Source organism: Mesitornis unicolor, unplaced genomic scaffold (genome assembly GCF_000695765.1).
Source record: "Mesitornis unicolor isolate BGI_N332 unplaced genomic scaffold, ASM69576v1 scaffold9516, whole genome shotgun sequence".
NCBI lineage: Eukaryota > Metazoa > Chordata > Aves > Mesitornithiformes > Mesitornithidae > Mesitornis > Mesitornis unicolor.
In genome coordinates, this window is record NW_010192953.1 from 16,380 (window position 1) to 43,941 (window position 27,562).

At 42.4% G+C, this 27,562-nt stretch overlaps 1 protein-coding gene across 1 annotated transcript in view; it reads left to right on the forward strand.

The window, feature by feature from the left end:
• LOC104534518 (transmembrane protein 255B-like) overlaps positions 1 to 25,058 on the forward strand; it is a gene marked incomplete at its 3' end in the record, with an annotated part of 40,482 nt that extends 15,424 nt beyond the window's left edge. The window contains exons 3-6 of the mRNA XM_010187292.1: positions 13,134 to 13,214; positions 17,123 to 17,208; positions 19,759 to 19,918; positions 24,915 to 25,058. Coding sequence (XP_010185594.1) covers positions 13,134 to 13,214; positions 17,123 to 17,208; positions 19,759 to 19,918; positions 24,915 to 25,058 — 471 coding nt within the window. The remainder of the gene's footprint in view (positions 1 to 13,133; positions 13,215 to 17,122; positions 17,209 to 19,758; positions 19,919 to 24,914) is intronic.
• Positions 25,059 to 27,562: the final 2,504 nt, after the last annotated feature.

Below are 27,562 nucleotides of genomic sequence, written 5' to 3' on the forward strand. Positions count from 1 at the left end.
AGAAAACGCTATGATAAAGTATGGTATTAGCAACTGAAACCTGAAATGGACTGTGCTAAGGGAAATCATGTTATAAGAGTCTGAGGAAAGAAGCATCTTGCTCTGCTGTTTTGCAGTTTCATACCTCTGTTTTTATACAGATAGACCCTAATCCATTCAAGGATTTTTGTAAGTCACCACAAATAAGAAACTGAGAAAGTGATGGAATGAGACATGTTGAGAAAACTGGTCCAGAGAAGGGATAAAATCCATTTATCCATAAGGTTATCCTGCCCATGATCAGTTGGGGTTTGCCCATCTTCACTAGAAAGTACAAACACAAATTATTGCTTTGTTTGTGGAGGTCTAGGGACTTTTTTTATTCTTGCTACAGACTGCCTTGGATCATGGTAGTGAAATGGCAAAGGAATAAGAGACCATTTGTAGGTTTTCCATGATGTAGGATAATTCTGTTAACAGTAGTTATTCTGAAGGAAACTAGATCCCAACTATAGCACCTCTGGGATAAAAATGTGTTGCAGTGGCTTTGAGATCGTATATTGTATGTACACATGAGAAGTGATCTTGTCTAGCTGAAGCATTTAATATGACTGCATTTATATAGAGAAGAGGCTTTTTGGTGCCTTAGGCATGGCATCACTCACTTCAAGCAAAGGTTCAAATCCCATCCTGCCTAAAAGCAGAGACAACACGTTAAATTCAATAGCAGATTCTTACAAACTGTTTTCAACACTTCAGATGTGCAGGAATCGGAACAGAAAGAGTCAGGCTCAAATCCTGGGCTCCCATTTTGCACTCTTTCTGACTTTATGTCTTTGTGCCAGCTTTACATTGATGACTGAAGTTATCAAAACTAGACATTCGAGGGCTATGTATATAAGAAAAGGAGGGTGCTGTGCAAAGGCAGAGTTGTTTGTCCATCATGAGAAAACACAACTCAGAATAAGTAATTTCTCATTGCAATTAAGTTAGCTGGCTTCTCTGGAGAAGAACACTAAATGCATTTTAGTTTCTCCATGCTGCTACATGAGGCAAAATTACAGCTAATTACTTGTAATGCCATTTCCATCCTGTATGACTCATTAATGTAATAGCATGGCATATCATGTACCATAAAGGATTTTGCTGGGGTTTTTTTAGCAGAGTGACCACTAAACACTTATAACTGTAAATTAGCACTAGTTCAGTAGTGATTTTTATACTCATGGTCCACCGCGGTGTAAAATGCTTTATTGATTAAATTCTTACATACACAGTGCTTAAGTTTGCAAGCAGTGCATTTTGAAGCCAATGGTCAACTACCCCACAGTATTAATACCTTGCATCTGATACTGAGATGGAAAGCACAGACTGCATTCCTACAGTACCAATTATTTACAAGGGGTAATTAATTCTTTTTATGGACTTAATTTAGGGGTTGAACTAAAGGAGGACATTGCAACCAGCTTAAGCCATTCTGTTATGATTCTTCTTTTGTATTTCAAGATGACCACATTTGCCTAACAGTTATATTCATGCACCCAAATGCAACTGAGTATACTTTAAATCAAAGGACAAATACTCTTCTTTGAAGATCACAATCTAGAAGAGTTCCTCATGCTGAACAGGTCTCCAGCTTAATTGAGAGCCCTGAAATGACTTACAGGTATCTACAGCTATCTGGTGCTTCCAGCCACATCAGAGCCTGGAAGCTCTGCTTTGCTGTCTAGCCTGGCACACATTTAATCAAAATCACCTGCTTTCAGGTGAAGATCTCCCCCACGATAACTGCAGTTATGCTGGTGCTGTTGTAGGTAATTGTGTTTTTGCCAGAATAATCTTCCTGGACCAAAGGAGGGGGTTTTGGGATGCCTTTTTTCCATGCTAGTATTTTCAGCTGACACACAAGGAGCACACCAGGCAAAAAGGACATCCTAGCTCTAGGATAGAGTGTTTTGGATAGCCACAAGTGTAAAGAGGCATGAAACTTCAAGGTGGTAAAAAATCTGAAAGTAAAATAATCTTCCAGGGAGATACTGTAGCTAATTGAGCTAACATAACCGATGAACTAGTGGGCAGAAGTGTCTACTGGCAAGACAAAGCTGACTTACCTATAATGACAGGTATTTTGTAAGGTATTAGTGGTCATGTCTACTCTGCTGCTATGGAATAAACTCAAGCTTGAGACCTTTGTCTAATGGTTAGCTGCCATTTCAGCTGAGTTTCAGATCATCCCCACAAAACCAAACTAGAGGGATAACACTAAGCTGTGTGGGTGTGAGCGGTATGGATGGGACCATGTGTTCTCAGGACTAGAGATTGGTTCCTGGCTTTTATTTGGCAATACAGGTATAGCCTGTGGGACCATTGCTAGATTACTGACTCCAGCTCTGCTGTATCTTTCCACCTTACAAAAGACATTATCAACTTGGAAAGAGTTCAGAGAAGAAAAATCTGAAATTTGGAGTGGCACCTTTTAGCAGCAGTACTCAGAAGTTGGATTTATTTTGTTTATCAAAGAAAGGTTGAGAGGTGAATTGATCTTGGCCTCTCTAAAGTATGTACATAATCAAAGGTTATCTGATAGCAGGGCTTTCAGTCTCTCACACAAAAGGACAAGTAAGTGCAGTGGGTTGAAGTAAATGCTAAACAGATTCAAACCATGAAGCAGACACAGTTTTGACAATAATGAATTACAGGAACAGCTTTGTTAAGGGTATGGATGGTTTGCCGTCACTGAAGGAGTTAAATCCCAAGCTTCTTTTTACATTATCTTATGAAGTTTATCCAGAAGTTATGAACTTGATGCAGATGTCTTGGGGTGAAATTATTTAGCCTGTGTTACTCAGAAGGTTTTTCTAGAGCAGGGTCTTCAAAGAAGGGTCCTATGAACTGTTTTTATGGTCAGGTAGAAACTCTGTTGCCTCTTGTCAGCAGGTGTCTGTGTGGTGCCATGAACCGTTCCTGTTCCAAAAGTGCTGGAAAACACTTAGAGGTTCACAGTTTAAAACTGTTTATCAAGATTTTTGATCCAGGTTTGCTGGTCTTCAAAGGAAATACAATCTTTAACGTGAACATAATTGAAATACTATCTCTACTATAAAGACTATTCCTCAGATATTGGATAACACACAAGATAACCCAGTGATGAATATATTGAATGCATCCAAGGGGTTGTCAGCAAAACTGTCTTGCTTGTGTTTTCTGGGCTTGACTGCAGAGACAGGAGAGGGCTTCAGAATGCTTGTCCCCATGAATCTGCAGTCTGATAGTCCTCTGTTTTCAGACAGGTAAGTACTATGCATACATCCTGAATATATTGACATTACAAAAGAGCTGGTAAGATGTTTTAATTTGGTTGCCAAGTATTTTCCAGTAAGAAGAAGAATGGTAACCTTTTTTTTAAGAGCCTTTTAAGATTGTGCCTTTCACCTTGGCAGGATCAAAGCCCCCTGGTTACACAGCTCCTCTTACTTTTTTTTTTTCCACTGAAATTCCTTTCAGGTTTAGCCAAATTGCAGATTCTTTAAAATCCCTTTTTTTTTTCCCTGCTATGACTTGTTTTCCTGAGGGAAAAGGGCTGGTATTGTGCCACCAACAGAGAAGTCTAAACCATTAGGCAGCACATACATTGTGTTTGGATGCCAAAGAGCAATTCGCTTGTTGATGGGAAGGAAAAAGAGAGATCTCCAGTTCCTTTCCCAGCAGTATCTCTCTACATCCACCACATGGTTTCCTCGTGCTGTTCTGCAGCCCCAGGACAGGAGTGGAGAGAAGGCTGTCTCAGGCCCTCCATGTTCTTCATCTGCACTACTGTGTAGGATGAAAGCCTTCACTGCTGGCAAAAACAAGGTTTGGTGCAGCTTCCCCTAGCCCTGTGACAAAAACAGTGGTCCATTGGCCTTCCTTGTTGAGCTGTAACAGCCTACATTGAGATCCCTCATTAATGTCATTGGTTTGGTCATTCGAGCTGCAGTAATACTGCTTAGAGGTAAAAATTCCTTGAAGACACAGTAAGGGATATCTTACTGCAATCGTATGTGATGGGGAGGGAAGAAGACTGCTCTTTTATTTTAAATTAGGAGCTTGCACTCTGAGAAAACATTAAGGGAGTGGCCCACACATTTGAGTATATGAAAGCTAATTGCCACTGCCATTTAATTACATGATCCTGTCTCAGAGAGAGTACAGTGTCAGTGCTCAACAGGGCAAAATCTTAAGTGCATTGGGGTAATAGCAAATCTAGCACTTCCAATTTTTTTGACTCTGAAGATTAAATTATTTTCTTTTAGGTTTGCTTCCAGTGTAATTAGATAGGTATGAACTCCACTGGGTATATTGTAAATCAACTCCAGAGATATGGAGGAAAATTCTACAGATTTTCCTCACATTAATGATCATATTACTTGTGTGAGAAATAATATGAGAGGTGAGAAAATGAGCACGATTTGATCCGTGTTTAAAATAGTGCAGGTATTCTAGTTTCCATAGATTATTGTCTTCTGCGTTCGGACATAGATTATAGTCTTCTATAATCTGCATCTTTTTCCATAGATTATAATCTTCTGCATCTGTGTGACTCCTATGCATCCAAAATTCAGTTCTGGTGGGGAATTTACTTAGCAATGTAGAATAGCAGCTTGGATCAAGGAAGGTTTACTGTCTACTTCCATCTTTAACCTTACTTTACAAAGCACTAGCCATGATGGAATTTATGCAAAGCATACAAAGCAAGTCAATTACAGTTTAATCCTAAGAAAGTTGGGTGAGTGGGGCAAAGGGCTTGCAGTCTGCTCTGAAAAGCAGAATCTGCTTCCCTCTGATGTGCTGCCAGCAGAAGATAATTTCCTTCATTGTTTCCTGTTCTCAGAAATAATGTTTCTAGACTATCAACAGATGTTGCTGTTCTATGAAAAAAAATTCAAAGCTGCTACACAGATAGGTAGAGGGGGTAACCACCTGCAGACTTCAGAGTACTGCAAAAATACTTGGCATTTTTTTCCATCATTTGTCAAAGGAAAAACAGTCCTTTGAGTTGCCCTGTGCAGAAACTAGTGGAGTAAAAAAAAAAGAAAAAGGTGCTGTTTATTCACATGGATCTAGCTCAGCAAAGCACATAAAAGTCCGTAAATTCTACCAGAGTGAAAACTTAGGATATCTAATTATGCTGTATTTTGCCTTAGCAAAAGGTTTCAAAAAGCTGGAGGTTTTATTTGTTTCATCTTTAAGAAGAAACCATGATTAGTATGAATAATAATGTCATGTAGCAGGAATTTAATTCTCTGTGGGTGAATGATTATTCAGTTGCAAATAGTGTCCATGAAAAGTATGTTCCCAGGTATTCAGTAAAGTTTTGATTGCTGATTATTTATGGCTCTATTAATGGCTTATTAAAATGTGTGTTGCAACAGCATTGATAGATTATGAAAGTTCACGCCTGTATTTATTTAGTCTTTGATGAGAAATTCCAAGTTTGAAAAAGTATGTTTTGAAGATACAGTTGAAAAAAAAATAATTACCAAGACTTTTGCCTAGGATTTCCTCTCCTTCCTCCACATTCCCAGCCAGCAGTACATCCAGTGGTTTTTTTGCCTCTGGAGCACTGAACACCATGTATTTGAACATCTCTGATCTTCTGAACTGCATGTGAGCTTCTAAATGACAATCCAGTGGAGATGGAGAAAAGCTTATTGTACCTGAGCAATCAGGATACATGTTAGTTATTTCACTGATTGCTTAAACCCTCTTGTTTTTAGAACTCATGTCTTTCCATTCCTCCTGGGGTTTCTTTCATGGACTTTTAATCTTTTATATTTTGGGGCCTAGTTTTGCAGTCCCTTCCTTTTGTATGAGCTCTGTCAGCTTGGCCTCTAGTGTGCTGTGAAATCTGTTGGCGGGCATCTTCCCTTTATAGAGATGACAGGAAGATTTGATGGCAAATTACTGGGCATAAACACCTACTTCTGTGTGTTTTCTGCTTAACACCTAACATAAGAATGTCATATATAAAGTTGTTAGTACATTACTTCAATTATAATGGGGAAATATCCCCATATATATATGTAAAGGTCCCTGTCAGTGGTGTGCCACGCCCTGAAAATTAAAATCAACTTTGCAACATTAATTAAGCCTCCAGAATTTTATTTGTGTATGTAGATATTCAGTACATATATTGCTCCACTAGATGCCTTTAATGCATCCTCTTTTCCTTCTCTTTAATATACAACGAATCCAAAAAGGCATTATAAATGTAACCCCCTACTTTTCAGTCAGCAGGATTCCTGCAGTAGTATACTTGGAGACATATATTTCTTACAAAGTCTGTAGCATTAAGGCAAAAAGGAGGAGATGGGTTGTATTTAATGTATTTGAATTACATTACCTGAAACAGAATAAACAGCTCTTGCATTCTTGTGGAAAAGTTAATTACTTACATGGCACAACATCATTATAATCAAGACAGAGAAATCAGTTCATATAACAAACCCTATAATCAAGGTAATGTAATCAATGTAACTAATCAACTATAATAAGCAATTAAAATATCTAACTGCATCAAGCAATAACTAAAATTACAGCCTTGAATAATATCAGCTAATGGCATCATTAGAAACTTGTGTAGAAGCCAATGATAAATCTAAGTTTTTAACTACACAAAATAGCTGTTGCAGGCATCATGGGAAGGTCTACAGCCTCATCCTGAGGGATATTAGCTAGCAAAACTCGACTAAAGAAAAGCAGTCATATTGCAGTGCCAGGGGCTTGGATTTGCCAGAGGTCTGGTGTAAGAAGGTAGGAGGAGGCTTCCTCGCTGGAGCCCTGTGTGGCCCCCACTCCCCAGTACAACCAGAGCAGCTGCCTCTGGTGGCATACTGGTCTGCAGCACAGCAGCCTTGGAGCAGGCAGGCACCGTGTCACTCAGCAGCTCTACGCACACCACCTATGTCTGCATTAGCAAAAGGCACACGAGCCTTTAGAGTTGAGCAGACTTCTGTCTTCCCAGCTGCTCTCTGAAATGCAAAGGTTAAGAAAATAATGCCATTACTTAGAGAAATAAATTTCAATGAGGCATGTGAGGAGTAGTGTTTTGATAACTATCTGCCAACTATGTGTACAGAATTTAACATCTCATGAATTACAGGTAAGGCATTCTAGTGATCTGCCAGAAGGTTAAAGATTTTTGATCAAGCACACGAGAAAATACAGGTCTGTAAGAAACCAGCCAGTTTAAAATGGTTGTCATAATTAGTTTATTTTCTTTTCCACCAATTGATGTGTGTTCAATATTTGGAAATCTGGAATTGGAGAGTTCAGGGGGGTTATTAGTTCTGGTCTTTTCTTAAAATAGTGAAATGATGCAAGTGAAATTGTTTTCTGAAAGCCTCTTCTGCTCCAGAAATTGCAAACTTAAAACTGAATTGCATGTTTAGCTGCCAATGGGTAAAAGCGCAAAGCAATTGTCAAAAAAACCCACCCTTGTTTCTGACTCCAGGAGGTATAATCATGTGCTTTATGTGGGAATTGCAAGGCTGGGGAGCAAACAGAAGTATAAGATGTTTTGTTTCTTAAAGCTGATAACCCCTCAACACAGTATAGAGGATACTGACTAGTACATTAGACTCAGATGTTCCTTAATACCCATCTTGTCACAGCCAATATGGAAGCTGTTCATAACCTTTTAAAAATGCACATTTTTTTGTTGTTGTTTATGAGTGAAAGTGCAAAGATGTTTGTATTAATCACTCCTAAGAATCCCTGGGATCTCCTAGCAGTGGTCTTCCCCAGGAGATACCCATCTCATTGAGAATGTTGTTAAAAAAGACTGGGAAAGAGCTCTTGGTCAGAGTGACTGGAATGACGAAAGATCTTTAGTATTTCCTCTCATTATTTGTGCAGAGTAGGATCTATTCAGCTTTAGCTCAGATACCCAGGCAGTGATCCAGTCTGCCTGCTTTCCCAGGCTCCTGATATTTTGGCACCGTCTTTCATGAGAGTCTGTATGCTGCCACGTGCTCTCATATAGTCAGTGTGAGGCAGACAGATACCTATGCTCCATCTAGCTCTCCAGAAAAGCATAAAAGCTAGTTGCTAATAACATCTATTTGTTCATATCTGCATGCCTGCTTTCAGAAAGTTAGCAGAGAGCCTGATCTTGAAGGGAGTGATAATCTCCAGAACACCCACCTGTTGGCACAAGGCTGAGCTGGCACTGAAGGGTTGTGTTTCGATTTGCTTTTAGGATTAAACTTGAAAAATCTTGGCAGCTCCCTCTCCTATTCATTGCTAGCTATGCTGCAGGTAAAAAGAACTGACAAAAATGTTGTAAGAAGAAAACAGAAAATTAGAAACTTCAAGTTAATGAGCAACTGAAAACATTAGTCTGGTTTAGGACTCCTCAATTTTGTCTGTATTCATCTTCTACATGTGCCTGGGACCGTTCTGTGCTCCCCAGGCCAACTGGCATGGTGAAACCCACGTTCTTACTCTTAAAGCCTCTTGGAGTCATAGGCAGCGTGGCAATGTCCAAGTTACTGGGAATGGTTCTTGGCCCATGCTAATTTCCAAACCATGCCCAGAAATGATTTTGGAAGAGTGACAGTTTGCCCATGCCAAAGCCATCACAGGCACAGTTCTAACAATTTAATGGGCTAGATGATCGAGTTTCAGGCCTGAGAACATTCCCTGGCACTGATTAATCTACACTTCTATCCATGCAGCCATGGAAGCTAAATAAATACTGTAATTGGGAAAAATTAGCCCTCACTATATCATTATTTCAATAAATTATTAGCCACATTTTGTTTCTGTAAAGTACGGTATAAATTTCAGTCAATACAGTTCATGCTATATCTCAGTTTTCAGAAAGTGGACTTGCACATAAGGGAGCTGGAATTTTTCCTATGTTATCCAAAATATATGTGTTCTCCAAGGAAACAAAAACTGGAATAAAGAAGTCTGCTTTCCATACCTCAATTGAAAGCCATACAGCCTCCTTCACCACAGACATTGTATCAAATCCACCAAAAGATACCGTTCAAAGAATATTTTCCCTACACAAATAACATATTGCAGTGCTCCCACCATCAAAGAGAACGTGGGCTTTTTATTGTATGCTCTTAAGAGAAAGCAACCACCAAACCAAAACCCCTCTATATTTGGACCGCATCTTCTCTTTCTTGGCATAAAGCCTTCCCTCTTAGCTGCCTGTTCATCAGTCCCAGGTTCTAATACACACGCATGCAAAACATTAAAATAAAAACAGTGCAAGAACAGAGAGAGCTACAGTTTGCTCTGTAGGGTTCAAGGCTGAGCAATTCTGATTTGCTTGAAATTGAAGGAAATTACTGGGTGTCTAGATTTTTTTGAAACCTTTGAAAATTTTAACCCAAATTCCAGTGTGACTACTGTTAGGCCTTGTAGGATCTATGAGAGTCAAATCTCAGAGACTCACGGATGTTCTTCGGTAGCCTGATCTTACTCTGTTTCTACTGAATTCAGCAGCAAGTCTTCTTTTGACTTCAGTGCATCGAGTTTTCGTATTGACTGCCACAAGTTCAAAAGTATTTCCCAGCGCAGCATATTACATGACCAAATTTTACCAGGAACTTCCTCAACCACTGTTACTGGAACAGAGCTATGCAGTATCTCCCATTAATGTGTAATACTACTATTCTAATATATAATAAATAATGCATTCCTCTGCTTCTGTGAGTAACTCTCTAACTGGAAGCAGGTGGGGGGAAGATCTGTTGGTTAGAACTCTAGTCATATACACAGAAGACAAACACTGGAAAACAGGAGGAAGAATTCTGTATAAAAATGCAGTCGCATGCTTCACTTCATTTACTGATGAAAAGGAAAAATGGATGGGTTTCATTCAATCCTTCTGAGCACTGGAAAATATTATTTCTTAGTTAATTGTGCTTGGTTTTGTTGCTGTTATTTGTTATCCATGTTACCAGAGTTTGTGTGGTGGTCATCCTCTCTGGAGTCTGTCAGGAATACTTTTATAGCTCAATTGCCTTTGTTATTAGAGAGGCCTATAAAATCCAGTGGGTGCTAATGCAGTGTGACATACTGTTGGATCATTTTTAAACACTTTTTAATGTCTGTGTGGTGTCTTATTCAGCCTTAGTTGATAGACAGACCACAGTACCTCTGTGGCATGGAAATCTCATTCAAATGGAAGTTTTTACCAGTGCAACCTTTCAGCATCCCCAGTGTACTTCTTCAAAGCTTCATGCTTTAAGTGTTGTGTTCTGTGGGTGTCTGGATAAAGTCAATGTTATCTAATCTTTGTTATTTTTACACACTCGATCATCACTCATTTATTTTGATCTGGGGTTGCTGGTCTGATTGCACATAGATATGTGTTTAGAAGAAGAGACTGAATACAAAAAGCTGGCTGTACTAGTACAGCAGGCTTGCTTTTCAAAATCAGGTGCATGAAGGTAAATACTCATTTGCCATGACTGTGCATGAACTGTATTCGCAGTGGCCGCTTCCATGTTGCATCTCTGACCTTTTTACTGCACAGCAATATGAAACAATAATATCTGGTGAGGATTAATCCATCACCTCTCTCCCCAGGGAACAGTGCTGCATGCTTGGATGAAAAATGTGTTTGTCTTCTCCATCAAAGACCAAGCCAACAAAAGGATCAATTTCTTTTTTAAGAGGAAGGAGGTGTAAAGGATAGGAAAGCTGTGTAAGTCAAGAGATCAGAGTCATGATGAGGGTCTTCCTGTACTTCTGTAGTTGATGGAGGCAGATTAGATGGCTTTCTTACTGCCTTTGACAAGTTACAGAGTTATCTGAGGGGAGGATCTTAGCATTCAGGGGCAGACACAGCCTCATGGTGTGATGTGGTGGTGTCACTCGTCAGCAACCTGTAGTAAGGTCATTTTGAGTGGCCTCCAGCTGGACTTCACATCACTGATCATAACACCATGACCTCAGCAGTTCTGCCAGCTTTCAGTCCACCTCACTGTCTATTTATTTAGCCTGTGCATTGCAAATGGTTTCCAAGATTATTTGCTCCGTCACCTTCCCACCAGTGTGTAGTTCCCTGAATTCTCTTTCTTGCCATTCTTGAAGGCAGGAATGACATTTTCTTCAAGTCCTCAGAAGTCTTCCCTGAACACCACAACCTTTCAAAGGTAACTGAGACCAGCTTTGCACTGACATCCTTGAGTTTCCGCAGTGTCCACCCTTGGTGTTCAGCCAAGGTCAACCCACCACAGATGCACAGCCAGTTGTTGGCCTGCTGGATCCATCCAGCCCTCAAGCCATTGCTCCTTACCAGCAGGATTGAGGACACCACTTGGGCTCCACATCCTTGACCATCAGCCTCTTCCAAGATCTTCCAGGCTCAAACTGAAACTTGTTATTGTTGTGAATATGATGAACAGCAGTTTTTCATGGATTTGCTCGTCATGGTAGAAAAAACCATTTCTACTGCCCACTCTTCTTCTCTCTCATTTCATACCCATGAAACAGATGAAATCAGGGTTGGAGCATGATAGTCTATGAAAGAAGGGCTGCACAGCCTTTGGCAGATCATATGCTTGCTGTGCTAGCAGAGAAACTACAATCCTGTTAGTCCTCCCAACCAGTTCTGTTCCTGGAAGTTACGGCTGCAGGCTAATGCTTTCCCAGGCCTATGAAAGAATGTTGTCCTAGTTCAAGACATGACATGCAGTTTGTGTGGTATTTGCTTTTCCTCTAGAGAAAAAGTGTTACTGAAGCATTTTTTCTTACACTTGTGTGATAGAAATAAATATTTTTGGATGCAGAAAGCTAACCTTTCCCTAACCCTTGGGAGCTGGTGTCCAAACTTCCTTGGGTTTGCCAGAGTAATCAGAAAGGCAAACAAGCTGATGGATGAGCTTTATTCATTGACCTGTCTGCCTTCCTGCTTAGCTCTGCATTTTTACTGATTATGTGTTTTGGGTCAGCAGATTTATGCAGTTCACACTTCATAATCCAACAAGCATAGAATACACAGAAGTATCTTAAGTAGAGCAGATCTTTCTGCAGTTTCTGAGTTATTCCTAGATGGGTCATAAAGCTTTAAAATGCAGTGAAAGTTAATTAGCACAGATTTCTGCTAACAACTTAAGTAGTCCTTTACTGTAAATTAGCAGGCAAAGAGGAGATGGCACGTAGCGGGTTTCACTCTTCTCTCTTGGAAGTGGTCTGACTGACATACTGGAGAGCACTTGAGTGCTTTTGAAGGCACAGATCATGACCTAAGACTAGATAAGTGATAGAAAGTTGAAAAATATTATTTTTGCCAACATAAGTAATTCCCACATTTTGCTTTGGGATAGACATCTGATCACAGAGGATTCTTTTGTTGTCAAATCCTCCATAAGCAAATATGGTCTAGTCCTGAAACTGCCTGAGGTGTGCACCCTCTGGCCTTAAAGTGGCTGTTTGCCAAATTCGAAAACACACATCTTCCCTCTAGCCAAGGATATTTCATTGTGTTATTTCTTTGTATCAACTTGTGGGAACTGTTACAAGCAAAATATGAAATATGAGCAGTGAATGTATCTTTTGCAATAAGAGTAAATGGTAAATAAGGCAAAAACAACATGCAAATTACTTCCCCTTTATGACTTCATTTCTTCATTATTCTTTGTTTTGCTTTTGGGCTTTGAAATGTGTGTACAAAGTGGAATGCCCAAAGTATTAGCTATTTTACTTTGTTTTCACTATGGATGGTGTTGAAATCCTTTAAAAAGAAAGTTCCATATCTTGCAGAGAAATACCAAAGTAATTCTTTCTGCTAGGTAAGAAACTGTACCAGGAAAAAGTGATTGGACCATTCTCATAGACCAGCACTGTTGGACATCAGGAATGGAAGTGGTTGAATACCAGGGTAATGTCTTCTTAAAAGGGGCAGCTGGTACAGAGAGAAGTAAATGACGCTCACATAGCTTAGTGGCAGAGCCAGGAAGGAAAATGTAACCCTGAGGAGAGCCATTCTGGAAAGAAAGCCAACACGGGGGTGTGTGAGCCGCTTGCCTGAGTGTCTGCATTGGCTTCAGCTCCTCAGAGCTGTAAGCATCTGGCATGGGGACATGGGACACTGTGCCTTCACACTTCTTCCAGACTGAGTACTTCTTTGGCTGTTTTTCTCTTTACAGGAACCCAGACCTTTGTATAACAAAAGGTGCCAGTTTTATTCAAGTGGTATAGGATTCCTATATGATGCCTACCAGACAGAGGTAAACAAACTCACCTCATCCCATGTTTGTTTCTGCTGTGCTTTGAGGGGCTGAGGAGGAGGGAGGTGAGTGTTTGAGAGCATGTCTGTGCATGTAGGTCATGGGTTGATAGAAACGCCACTGTTTTTTCTCCCACAAGTGACTCCCCACTTGTCCAAGTCTCTGATGAGCCTCTGAGATGCAAATCATTACAACTGCGAGGTCTTGAGTCATCATCAGTGTTTCTACCCAGTGCATTACTCTGGGACTGGAATGATTCCTAGTGCAGCTATAATGCATAATAGCTGTCTGGAATGTATTTGTCACATTGGCATCTTTCTCTAAGGAGGTTTTTGTAGACTTCAAGTGGAATAGGAAATATCTAAATGTATCCATTTGCATTGTCCAGGAGACTTCAAATCTTCTCTGTATTTATCCAGCACAGGCCAAGAACGTCAGTGGTTTGAATGCAGTTTTTTTATTATCTCAATGACATTAACATGGTCGGGAAAGTGCCCATACCCAAATGGCTAGCCTCCTAAGAAGTCCACATTTAGTTTCTTTTCCCATTTTTCATTTCATTATTTGTGGTAAATTGGTGAGAGTGGAAAGGAAATCAAGCAGAGCAGGACTGAAAACAGCTAAACAAGGGTATAAGTTACAAGAAGCCAGATGTCCATCGTCACCATTCCTCCCATGGCTAAGAAAAAGTGTATGGGGAATGTCAGCATTAATAATTATAGACAACTTAGTAAAGTATATTAACAGGTTAAGCAGCTAATACTGCTTAAATCCTGCTGCTAGGGCACCCCATTTTTGATTCCAGAAAATGTATGACAAAAATCTTGACCTCCGTGCCTAAAGACCTACCCAGACAAACTTATGATCTGTGACAGCACTCTTTCCCTTGAGTTTTACTCCATCCTCTTCTAAAGGGTGCATGCATATTCAGATACAGGTATGGCCTGAAAAATGCTTCTGATTCCTGTAATAAGCATGTAGCTGGCATCACACTGACCACAAATCCCTGCAGGTGACCCCAGCCTCATGCTTCTGGCCAGACAGGTTTCCTCAGCTCAGCAGATCCTGAGAATGTCTGAAGTTGGGCCACCCACAGCTCCTTGCTTTATTCTGGCAAAAAAACCTCCTATCTTTTAAAAATGCAGTTTGTTTGTAGTAACATTCTTGTCTGGTTGTCCACCGATCTGGAGTCAGCATGTGCTAATTCAGAGTTAATGGTCCGTGGCACTTGAACTTGGCTTTTGCTTTTCCAAAGTTATCCAGCTCATGAGCAGCTCTGCAAGCTAGGCAAACACCTAACTAGGAAGGCAGATTCCTTACTGAGTGCAGGTTTCCTTTTGATTGCTATCACTAGCCTGTCAGTGATCTCCAGCTCATGTAGTTTGCCTGTTTGAGTTCTTTTTGCTCAAAGCAGAAAGATTTTGAATTTCTTGCAATTACTATGAGATGAGAACATCTGTTCAATTGGTGCTGAGGGGATAGACAGGCACAAACAGCCAGAACATGAAAAAGCTAAATGTCTGGTTATTGAAATAAAAATAATAGGTCTTGACATGCACAATACCCACAAATGGCCTGTTTCCACCATCCTTGCTCACACCACACAGTAATTTGTTTATTTTGGTTTATTCACTCTTCTCCTAAAAAGGAGTGTCTTGCTCTTTGCATGTTTTAAAAATGCAGTGATAAAAATAGACAACTACAGTAACTTCCTCAGCCAATAATTTAGTATGTCTTGTAGCCTAGAAGCAGCTAAAGACATGTTTAAGATCTTGCCAATCTCCCTCTTTTGCACTTTTAGCCTTCTCCAGCAAAAAGGGGCAAACTGGCCTTATTGATGCTTGGAGAGGGGAAAACTACTTTTATTTTCTATCACAAGTGGTCCTCAAAGCCATGCATCAGAACAAACCACCTCTTTAGCAGCCCACTCCATCTTACAAAGCCTTCCAATCCCAGTTATGCATGTGCCATGGGAAAAGTGTATTTTAACAGCACAGGTCCTAGGCAGTTTTGACCAGGAGTCACAAACAAAATCTTAAGTTCCACTCAGTACAAAAGCACCAGGGTGTCCCAAGAAAAAGGCTGTGGAAGTGGACACATTGGCACACTCGGGTCCAGGATTGGTTTGCAAACTGCTTTGAAAAGTAGCCAGGTGTGACATTTCAGTCACTTCTGAGCTGGATCTTGATTAAGCCAATGCAGATGTTGACGGTAGCACGCTCCTCTTCTGCCCTAAATTACAGCCCAGGCGAAGGACAGCTGCAGTTCAATGTGACTTGAGGCCAACAAAGCCTTTATGTGAAGTTCCAGTTAAGTTCGGACACAACCAAACAAGGCTGATGAAACAAGGTCCTATCTCAGGGTGAGATACTCTTGTGACAACTGGGATGTGTCTGCATCAAGCTGTGAGCTCCATTTCCAGTCTGCAACCTAGGCTGAGACCATCCTTTTATAACCTAACTTCCATTTTGGGTTAGAAGAGCTGCTTTGTATGAGGCAGGTACAACCTTGTCCTGGGCACCAAAGCAATCCCCAAGGCATCAGTTTAACTTTCTTTAAACTTTTAGCCTTATCACCCTTGCAACTTTCACTGCTCAAGCAAATCCTGCTAAGGACAACAAGTGTGGCAAGTCTGAGACCAGATGCAAGATGAACTTTCTCTGGTGTGGAGTATGTGTGTTTAAGACTTTCTTTTTTACTGGGAATGAACACATGAGGAGTACAGACTTGTCAACAGTGGCAGTTTTACACCAAAAGGATGCACAGATCCAGAACTCAGGATATGAGAAACGTGGTTTAAGATCTCCTTGTGGACATTCTCTCACAGACTGACACATTCATGGCTAAGCAGGAATAAAGACTGTCTGACAGAAGCTTTTCAAAAGCAGGCATGCTTGCTCTTTCTACTTTTTCATTATGAGGAATTTTCCATTCAATAATACATTTTATTTGCGTTTTGCTAACAAAGTACTTCTCAGTGGTTACAGCACATTTTTAAATCAAAATAAAAGCTATAGGAAGAATGTATTTTCTGACCTGCTAGCTTTTAAAACCTGACAGCTCTCCAGAATTTCAAAGCCAATAAACTAAAAGTCTAAGGAAAAAAAGCATTGCATATAAAATATTTCCTTTTGTCTGTGGTGTCAAATAGAAGTGATAGATGCTTACACACTTAAGGAGTCATTAGAATGATTTCTTGTCTGGATGGAGAGTGGCTTACATATGTCCACCTTTATTGTTCCAACATCTGTACATCTCTGTAATTCTTGCTCAAGAATAAGTAAACCTTTTCAGCTTTTTATTCAAGGGCCTGCAGTAAATGGTACTTATTTGCTGGAGTGCTTGGATGTTTTCTGAGTGGTTTTTTTGTGGGTTTGGAGACAGTTCTTCTTGTTGTTCCTAATTATTTCCTTTTTCAGGAGCGCATTATTGAAAGGAGAGAGCTCCCATTTATTGGAAGCCGTTCAGATAAATTGGCTTCTTTGCGCATTTCCCCACTATAATTGAGTGGTATTCTTATCCGCTTCAGTGGCTTGCTGTGGTGTATCTGTCAAGACCCATGATCCTCGTGTCACAGCCATAGAGATCTGTATCTCCCAGCTGCAGATGCTGGGTCTTACTTTCTCTTGCCAGAGAAAAACCCTGGCAGCCTTGGCTGCAAGTCGGTGCTGGGGACTCTCGGCTCCCTAATGCAAAGACTAAGGGGCTGATGTCCCGAATGAAACTTCTGGGACCTCAAGGATGTCCCTCTGCCCTACAGTCATGGATTTTGGAATCTCAGGATCTTTCTGCACAACAGGAAATAAGACCTGACACTTGCAGCAGCTGTTTCTTTGGGGTGAGTAGGATGAGTCGTGCATTGCACTGAAACACTGAGAATAAAAGTCAGTTTCTTCTTTTTTTGGCAGGTGACATGTTATAACTTAAACAGCAAGTGCCAGCTGAAAGTGAAGAGTAACACGTGCTATTGCTGTGACCTGTACAACTGTGAGAAGTAAGTACCTGTGTGCAGTCAAGGGCCTCTGGCAAATCCTTGGTTGGTTGTCCCTTCCTCTTCAGTGATGTGGGTGGGATTGCCCTTATCCCTGGAGAAGCAACACAAAGGGCTTGTATGCTGAGCAATCCAAGTTCCTCTGCAAATGAAGTCCTGATTCCAGCAGAGAAGTAGTCAGGAGTTGTGTATTAGTGTTGGCATTATTTCAGTTTCTTTTTCTTTAAATATGTCCATAAGCTCTTTGCTGCATGATCAAAATCAACCACTCAGTCATTGGTCTGTCAAGATTTACTGTTGATCTTGCAATGCAATTTCCCTGTTAGATTTAATGAACCAAAAGGAAACAAAATTAATAGAAACATAGGTGCCCATGAGCAGAGATCATGTTGGAGGCATATGCAGAGCTCTTTTGTTAGCAACAGCCTCTGTAGGCACGGGATTTTGCTAAATTGTCATAGAATGAATACAGAGGGTCTTGTGAGTGTTTTCTGAAGCTGTCCACTTGTCCATCATTACCAAAGCATGAGTTGTTAGAAGATAAGAGAGAAAATGTCTGGATATGCTTACAAAGATCAGCTGAAGGTTAGCACAAGGTTGCCATCCAGTGATTTAACAGGACTAAAAAAGGTGGTTAGGAAAACTGCATCACAGCAACATCCAAGGGTTTATAACATGGAAGACAGATAAAATGAACTTGCACAACTGACTGACTGCCTGGCACACAGAGATTTCGACTCCAAAGAGCATCATGTCTTGCCACATAAAAGAAACTTGGGAGAATTTCCTAGATCAGATCTTCTGCCTGACTCACTCTCTGTGCACCTCAGTGGCATCTTACCATGCACTGTCATGCAACCTCTGCAACCTTCTGCAGTTCACCCAGGGTCACTCTTCTTTGTTTCTCTTTATGTATATCTCATCTTTCTTCCTTCCTGTGTCTCCTGTTTTGATTTGGTTTTGCCTCCTTTTCACATGCCAGCAGCCCTGGATAACGCCAGTGCTCTGTAAGCCTTGGATAGCATGCTGCCAGACATGAACATTTGAGGTGCAAGGTAATCATGCTGGCACAATGAGGCTTCTGCACAAGGCTTCTGCATAAATGAGTAGCGCTTGCCCGGATCCTGACTCAACTAGAGAAGCAAAATGAAATCTGGGACTAGAGGGAGGTCATCTATGCATGCGTATTTCTCATTCACACAAGAGACTCAAAGTGAGTGCCATTGTCAGTGATCCACAGGGGCCAGCAAGATCTTATGGCACTGGCATGGACAAATACAGAGTAAAGAAGCAGTCTTGCTGCTCTACAGAATTGGCAATTCAAGCTCACAGGACAGCTACAGAGAAGTAGGAAGAGACAGTGACATGAAGTGACTTGGTGTCAGCCATGCAGCAGACCAGTACACAGGCAGGATTGCAACTGAGATTTCCTCAGTATCATGGCAGCTGAAGCTGTAGTTTTATTTAGTTAAGCGATGTCTGGGCTCATTATATGGCTCAAGTGAACTCAACAGTAGTGGATCTGCAGTGCCAGAACTGTGCCCCATAATAAACGATTGGGTATTTCCAGGAATTACGGTGCTTGGCTCATTTCTTCCCAGAAATGTTGTGAGTTTCTCGATGCTGATGCCTTCCTCTGCAGACCTTTCCCTAACCACCTAACCCCATGTGCTGGGGATGGAGGAAAAGAAGAGTGAGCACAAATTGCTCACTTCTGCTTTCCATTGTAAGCTGATGGTAATTTACTAACAGTGTAAAGACTTGGCATTTAAAACATCTTTCCAACCCAAATAACTGCTCTAGGAACTCATTAGTGGGCTTGCATTAAGGCAGGTACTGGAAAGAACTGCAGGAAACTGTGGTTTCGAATTTTGCAGTAGGATATTTCTGCCTTTCAGCAAGACAATGAGGATTGACTTCACAACATGCCTGATTTACAATAACCAGTGAAGTGTAGAAATATAAACAAACATACATTTCTGGATAGTACAATTCATAATGTAAAGGCACGTCATTATACTGTACTGTGTTGCATCTGTTAATTTGGAACCGCAGACACCATAAACAAATGTAGCCAACTGGCAAAATCTTCCTTCCTGTGGTTGAATTAATGCTTAAGCAACTTGTCTTCTCCAGTTTCAGAGATACCAGTGGATTTCCAGGTGAGCTGGGGGGAAAAAAAAACAAACCAACAGTGCTAAGCATGCTTTTAGCTGGTAGCTAAATGACAAGGGCAGCATCTGTATGCCAGGATTATGTTCAGAAACCATCAGAAAAAATAAAAGGAAGAAGAGTCCCTGCTGGTGCACAACGCCAGTCAGCCAAACTGGGGTTGGTATTAGCTGGATCACACATTTAATGCTGCCATTAGCAGAGGGAGTTGTTCTCTACAGTGGAGCTTTCTCCAGTTCATCTGAGAAGTCTTCAGTGGGAGCATGGATGAAGTACTTTGCCAAAGAGGAAAGTAAGCAGGATGGATTCAGATCCTCTGGTGCTCTGTATGATGTGCAAAACCATTCCCACAGCAGTGACGTTGTTTGCATTCCCTTTCAGTTCAGAGCAGTCTGCCAGCTACTTTGAATTTCTCGGCGTGAGCAGCTGTCAGGACGTGGTTCACCTGTATAGGCTGCTGTGGTCCTCCACAGTCCTCAACATCATTGGCTTGTTTCTGGGGATTATTACAGCAGCCATTCTTGGGGCTTTTAAAGACATGGTAAGGCTCAGTCTTTTGTCTTCTGTGAGGACTTCTGTGCTTGTTGATGTTATGAAGTGGATTAAAGCCCAGGAAGCATAAAGTTATGAAGGAGGCACTTTAAACATGTTTCCTGTGTGGTCTGGGAGTCTGGAGTCATAAGCTGTTGCCAGCTGCTCGTAACTAAGTAGGTCAAGCCTGGTCAAGAACATGAATGGAAGGGAAAAATAGGCATCTGTGTGAACAGATGCTGGCGATTCACTTAGCCACATCTTTTTTCTTCTCCTTCTAATTCAGCACTGAACATGTGGGCCAGTACAGAGTTCGAGGATGCTATTTGCAGCTAACTCAACTCCTCAGTGTGACTGTTTAACCTTATGTATGTATGTAACCCTCATCTGCCTAGATTTGCTGTAATGTTAAAAGGTTGAAGTAGCTTTTCCCAGGATTATCACTGTCAGTGGTCGTGTTTGCTAAAGCAGTGCCTAAAGACAAATTGAGTGGCTCATGATTTACTCAGTACTCAGAAAAGTAGATGGTCCCAGCCCAAAGAGCTTCCAAACTAAATGGGCAGAGATGTGGGGATGGAGGTGAAATGCAGAAGCTGAAGGGAGGTGTGATAGCAGCACATGTCATCTTAGATCCATGATGTTTCTGGTGACTGTTCCAGCGGAGAAAACTAAATAGGAAGACAAATGAAAGGAAAACAAGAGGGATGGAGCGGGGAAGAGAAAGCAAGAGAGATGAGTGAGATGTACACCATGGGGATCAGAATAGAGGCAAGGGGCTGCTCAGAGCTGGCAGCTGGTGAGCCAAGGACCCAGTCAGACTGGAGGCCATCCAGGCCTTGCTCTGAGCAGCCAGTGTCCCTTAGCAAGCATGTCTGGGCTATCTACAACATGTGTCGGGTGCTTAAAACCATGTGACAGAGCAGGGCCATGCGAATTATTTGAAATTCACCTTTGTTAAGAGTTGCAAAATGTTTACTGGAAATATTTCTCTCTGTAGCCTAAGGCACACAAGCACAGTGAGTCTTCACATGTAAGAAATGTGCAGCTGAGCCATCCTTTTTGTGAGGGGACTCTTGCAAGGAGTTGATAACAAATTGCAGCCAGCCAGTGAAGAGTTGGGAGGGAGTGGAAGCAGCTTTCCCAGCTTAAGTCATCCCCTCCCTATGAGAGGAGCAATGGCAGAACGGGAGCAGAAACAACCACAGTGGGAAATGAGGGGAAAAACAGCTACATGGGGAGGAGAAGACAGGTATCATCTACAGTAAGTCCTTGGTGGAACACTGCAGCTTTCCAGTGCTGCTTAGTATTTTCCCCTGCCTAGCAGATGGGTGCGAGTGCCTCTACCAAGGGCAGCTGTGGGAGTTGCTGGTGCTCCCCTGAGGTGGGGAAGGGTACAGAAAGCCATCCTGAGTCCACCCAATTGTCCTGCACAAACCAAGGCTTACAGAGGATTTGGGCTGATGCTTTGTAGTAGGGCAAGCTCCAAACAGGTGCAACTCTGTTCTGCATGGGGGCCATTGCTGCACTGCTCACAAGGGACACCACATTGAGGAGATGTTCCTGAGAGAACTGGGATCTCCATGACCTGGCACATTTTCTTGCTGGGTGGGAGAGCCTGGGTCAAGGTCTGGGTCTTCTGACTGGGTGGAGTAAAGCTGTGCAAGGAAATTGCAGCAGCAGTGGAGGTACAGCTTCATCCCAGGCTCCGCTGGAGCAAGTGTCAGGGCTCCAGCTAAAAACCTGATCTGAGTAAGCTGTTTAATGTCTCCTCTGCAGCGGGAGTGGGAAAAAACCACCCTCCCTGGCTTAAGGGAAAGATGAGTTTGTGCCTGTTACCCCAACACAGGAGCCATGCTATGCTTATGAGAGTCTTACCAAGGCATCAATCCAAAATGCAATGACCACTGCCTGCTCCTGCCTGTGCTTTTTCAGGGTCCTTTTGAGTGATGTACCAGAGCTGCTCGCTTTCCTTACGAAAGGAGTAACTCTTGAGGAAAGATAGGGGCCAAGAAGACATCAAGCAGAAGGGTGAGAGAAAGGGGCATGGGACTGAAATAAGAAAAAAAAAATCTTCAAAATGTGTGGGAGAACAATTTTCTTTCTTTCAGGATGTCACCTTCCCACAGAAATGCTCACTGGCATTTTGCAAGGAGGGCTGCAAAGCCCACTGAAATGTCTCAGGGTATTGCTCCGAGGTTGACTTCCAGAAAACACAGGGCCAGGCTTACTCGTCAAACAAAACCCAGCATGTTTATCTCTGGGGAATGCTGGCAGCCGAAACAAGTTACAAAGGGGAGAGTTTGCAAAACAGCGCCGTGGCTCTAAACTCATTACATTTCCTGGACAGAAAAAAAGAAAGAAGTGTTGTTTTGGTTGTTGCGGGTTTTCTTTCTTGTGACAAATTCCCTGCAGGCCCTGGCATGCTCCCTGTGGTTTTGCTGCCTGCCAGAGGGCCATGCTGGCTCAGTGGGAAACATTTCATCCTCTCCTGACTCTCAAGGTGTCAGCTCTCAGTGGCCCCTGTGTCACCCATGGGGCTGTCCTCTGGGATCTGCTGGGTGCTGGGGGAGCTGCAGAGGTCACAATGGTACCCTCCTTGTCAAATCTTCTGTGTGCTTGGATATAGGACGCTGGCTAGGCAGTTACCTTAAAGTCACCTTTTAGCCAAAGGCAGGTTAAGATACAACATAAATAGAAGTATGTATCCAAAATGGTAAAAAACCTTATTCTGTTTCTTACAGAAGACAGAGGTAAAGAAATGCATGGAAAACTTCACTTGCTTGTACTAAGAATTCATCTAGGATCTCCCTTCCCTGCCCTGGTATTCATCTAATGACTTGTAGATGTTTTCCTGACACACCTTGCCAAGGAATCTGCCTGCCCTGAGTTCAGGGTTGCAATAATCAGAACTACCTATGGTCCTGAGGAGGGCTGCTGGTGTTTTCTTTTTTTTTCCTTTTTCCAATTAGGCTCCTTCTTGAAGTCCTTCAGGGAATCTGAACAGATTAAATATCAGTCTCTTATCCCCTCTCCTCTTCCCTTTCTCTGCTCTGAAAAGGAAAACAAAAGCCAACCAATTACTGGGCTACTTGTTAATGTGTTCATGTCTTAGCATGGGTGCAACTAAAGGTGCAGTCTGACGCTAGAAACAGTCGTAGTTAAGAAATAAATGCTTTGGTAGGTCTGTGTTGATCAGTGAGCCGACCTGCCTTGCTCTGCAGTCACACAGCCCAGCAAACAGTGAGCAGCAGCTTGCATGGCCCAGTGAGGGGGTGGCCAGGCACCCCTCCAGCCACCACCTGGTGTCCCCACGCTCCCTCACCCGAGGTGCCCACACAGCACTGACAGCGCTCCTTGGCCAGTGAACAGCTCCTTATCTCTTTGACTTGGGTAGTGTTTCAGTTTAAAATGTCTCCACCTACCTTTGTATGTTATGTGCCTAATTTAACATAGTGTCATTACTGGGATCTTTGATAAAAGCATCTAACCAGCTTCAGCACCTGCAAATTGTTGCTGGCTCGAGGCTGAGACCAGATAGCCTGATAATAAGGTGCTTTGATCAGTGGATCTGGGGTGGATGACTCCCCAAACCTGGCTTCTAGGACTGTTGTAGTGTTCATCCTTAGCAACTGGAGAGCATTGCTGCTATGGGTGGAGAAAATATCAGAGGTCTGAGAGAGTGAGCCCAGCCCTGGCTGAGGTGGGCCATTGTCACTCACCCCAAACCCTTGGGTCTGAGGCAAGCTTCTGAGCTGCTTCTCGCAACTCCTGTCTGAAAGGCAGCATCTCTCTATTTCTACTCACCTATTTTCTCTCATGAAATTGGCTTTCAGTTTTCAGGCCCAGTCTTTCTCTGTGCCACCTCCTGGGGTGCTAAGTTTCTCCAGAGATCTAAGGCCTAGGTAGTTAGATAACCTCATGTGGTACATCAGTGACCTAGATGATATTTTCCATGTGCAAACACAATTAATACACCTCTTTCTCAGTCAGACAGAGATCTCACACTATCCCCAGAGGATGCAGTGGTTTATGTCTCTCACTGATAAATCTGAAAGGAAATGCCAAAAAAAAATCCTGGCTGCTGCTTTCAGCCTTTGTCTGGCAACCACTGTGTTTTATTATTTCAGTAAAAAGAAAATTCCATGCTCTCATGTAAAGGAATCTGCTAATAAAAACAAAGGAGAGAAAAGAAACCACTGGATTTGTCTCACTTTGCAAAGCAGAGGGACATGAAAATGTTTCACAGAGCTCTAGTGTCCTTCACGAATGTTTATATAGCACAGGGTTTTAGGGTTTAACATAAGCCCCCTTTCACATTTAGCTTTTGCTCTTCTTTTTTTCTCCTCTAGTTGTATCAGCTGGTTTAATATGACCTATTACTTCTTCCTGCAAACCTCATCTCACATTGCAGTTAAAGAACATGGCAATAAAGCCACAGGATATGATGAAGGATTTTATGCAGTAGGAATGAGATATGCACATCGTGGGGTGGTATTGGACAGCCAGCAGCAAACTCCATTTCACAAGTGAGACGGAGCTGGGAAAGAAGAGCAAGTGGTCTGGAAAGGGAGATCTTTGTAGGAAAGCAGAGGGAAAAGACATGAGGGCATCAGGTAGTTGCTATTGGAAAGAGTCTGGAGCAATTTGTGAAGGACTGGGTGTTTGGTGCTGGAGTGGATAAGAAGAGGCGGTCAAAGCTGTGTGCTGTGCTTTTCTGGGTGTCTCAGGTCTGGAGTCCTGCCAGTGCTTCTGTGACTGGTACTAGGGAAGCACCAGCAGTCTTTTTCCAAGGGAAGGAGATTAAAATAGCTGTGTAATTCTGGTCAGAAAATTCACTCCAGTTACACCCTCCTCTCATTCTGTCTGCTCCTTGGTTTTTTGTAGTATCGCTATTGCGTTGGAAAATATGAAGTTCTTAAATTGCCTAGCTGCTTGTGTTAGGACCAGTTCCTGCTCCAGTGCCCTCTGCATTGTGCTGATATATTGTTGTCTTCTGTGCTCAACAGGTACCTCTGTCCCAAATTGCCTTCAGTGCTGCACCTCCTCCTCAGATCCTGTACAATCCTGCCCAGCAGATCCTGACGTATGCTGGGTTTTGTCCTTCTGCAGCGACTATTTCTACATACCCATCCTACCCATTACCTCTTCAGGTACAGTACATAATGGCACACTCCCTACTATGTGAGAAAAGCATAAGCTGTTACTCAGTGCTAATTCTGCAGTGGTAGATCTTTGCTCCTGGGGGTTTGAAAGGAGACAAGGAAGTTGGATCCCAGCTCACAGACTTGTCTCTGGGACAACTTAGTCTGGGCCTAGTTCGCAGATCTGTTCTCTGGTTGTCCTTTGGACTCTGTCTACTGACCAGGAATCCCAATGTGGGATTAGAGCTGTGCCACAGTAGTCATGAAGGTGAACTCAGCCCCTGTGTTGGGCAACATCACGCAGCAGCAGAGGCATGAGGGGAAGCCAAGGAAAGCATCTGATGCACACAGGATTTGACAGAAAAGTTTAAACACCTTTGCCACCTTACTCTTAATATGGAGATAAGTAGATTAGGACTCATCAGATGAAATGGAGGCAAGAAAGGAGAGGAAATAAGAGGTCTGTGAAATCAAGTGATATAGAAAGGCTTGTGACTAAGATATTAGTGATAACTTCTCATCATACTAAGTTTTGGTTGCCCTAGTAAAGCTATGAGGTGGCAAGATAAGACAGAATAGGAAGTGTTTTTACACACCAGGGAAGATTCAAATGCCACAAAATGTTGTGAAAGGGTATAAACAAGAGATTAGGGGATTAGGCCATCAGCTGCTATTAAAACACAGATTCAGGTGTCTCCTGTACCCCAGCCAGTCCCCAGATGGCTGCCTACCACAAGAACAAAGGGGGGCTCATCAGAAAATGGAGCCCTTTTTTTCTTTTAGACTTCCTATAAGCATCTGCTGGGAGGCAGGTACAGATCTGCTGTGGTAGGCAGAGGTTGGTGAGCTGTAGTGACCAGAGGCAGCCGTCCTGAAGCTTCCTTCCCTTGCAGGAGGGGATACACCATGAGCTGAGCCAACACTGCTTTGCCTCCTTCAGAAGGCTGAGGTGCCAGTCATGCTCCAGGTCTGCGCTGCATCCAGCCCAGAGCTGGCCTGGAAAATGCAGGGAGGAGTGCTGAGGATGGTGTTTGGTTTTGTTTTTTTGTCTTGCCCCAGAGTGAGGTGAAGAATGTAGAGTGATCTGGTAAATAACTGAATGTATTAAGACCCTAGACTGATCATAGGAGTTTTTAGATTTTTTTTAAAGCACAGTAAGACTGTTTTGTTCAGTCCAATGGCTTGTTATACTTTGACCACGTAGTGCTAAACCAGTGGGTACCACAAGTTTTGCAATACTTAATTGAAAACACTGCATGTTTAGCATGAACTAGCTATGGGCCAGCTCCCCACAGCCTCCTGGGCTGCATCTAGTCAGGGACAATAAGCTACCAGGCACAAGTACTGGGACATCCAGACCAGTGAATGGCTAGTATGCTCCTGGTATGTGTTGGTCCAGACCACCTAACAGCCTCCTAGCAATGCCCAGGAAGGGGTCAGGAGATGGCAAGGGCAGTGGACCATTCCCAGTAGGTAGTGTGCCCTACAGTCACACTCGTTTGGTGGTAAGACTTCAGCTGTAGGGATGTGATCTGTGCTGTCAGTTGGCTTCACAGCCAGAGAACAGTTCTTGACATGTCTCATTTATTAACATAAATGGGGCCAGGTACTTTTGGAGACCATTGATTGAGAGGGGGAAAAAAAAAGAACACACTCCAAGATCTTTTTTTGTTTGCTTTTAGCTGAAAAGCTGTGCTGTTCTGCTGAGTTCACTTAGCACGTAGCCAAGAATATAGAGAGAAGGGGGTGAAAACAGATGAAGGCAAGCAATTAAGCTGAAAAGATGCATGTACATAGTCATGGGAATCAATGGTAACTGTTCAGTCCTGTGTCCACTGAGAAACAGAAATACATTATATTTACCCCAAATTCTTAACCACATTCCAAACTAAACAGTTCTTTTCCTAGAGTTCTACTTTTTCTAAGAAGTGTGTTCATTTATCTTTTCTCCCTTTCATAATGTTTAGAGGCAGACACCACCAGCTGTCCCCAGGCCAGAAGAGGTTAGTGAGAAGCACTGGGCTCCAAAAGGGAAAGCGCTTAAATCTTTTCCTGGAAAAGAAACAAAACAAAACGAAACAAACAAAACAAAAAAGGAATGCATTTTGACAAGGTTGTAACTAGCATTTCTTTTGTTTAGTGGCATGTGCTAACAAAAGCATTCAACTAATTCCTGCATCAGTATATGTGTTAAAAAATTATAATAACCATACTCAAAGCTACAAAAAGGTGAATGCTAGAAGCAGGCCTGATTAGGAACAGCCAGGATCTTAATTGTCATCCACTTCCACTACTTGAGAGCTGTGGGCTGGAAGTCTTCATGACCCATCTAAGTGCTCCAAGCAGTGCCCAGCTGCTGGATTCAGGCCTTCACAAGCCCTGTTCGGCTGGTCCTGGTCCTTAAGGCAACTACAGGCCCCGGAGCTAGGATTCATCTGGCAAACACAGGGGCTGTTGGCATGTAGGGATCTAGTGCTTCTTGATAATGAGATCAGGTAGCCACCTGGCACCTC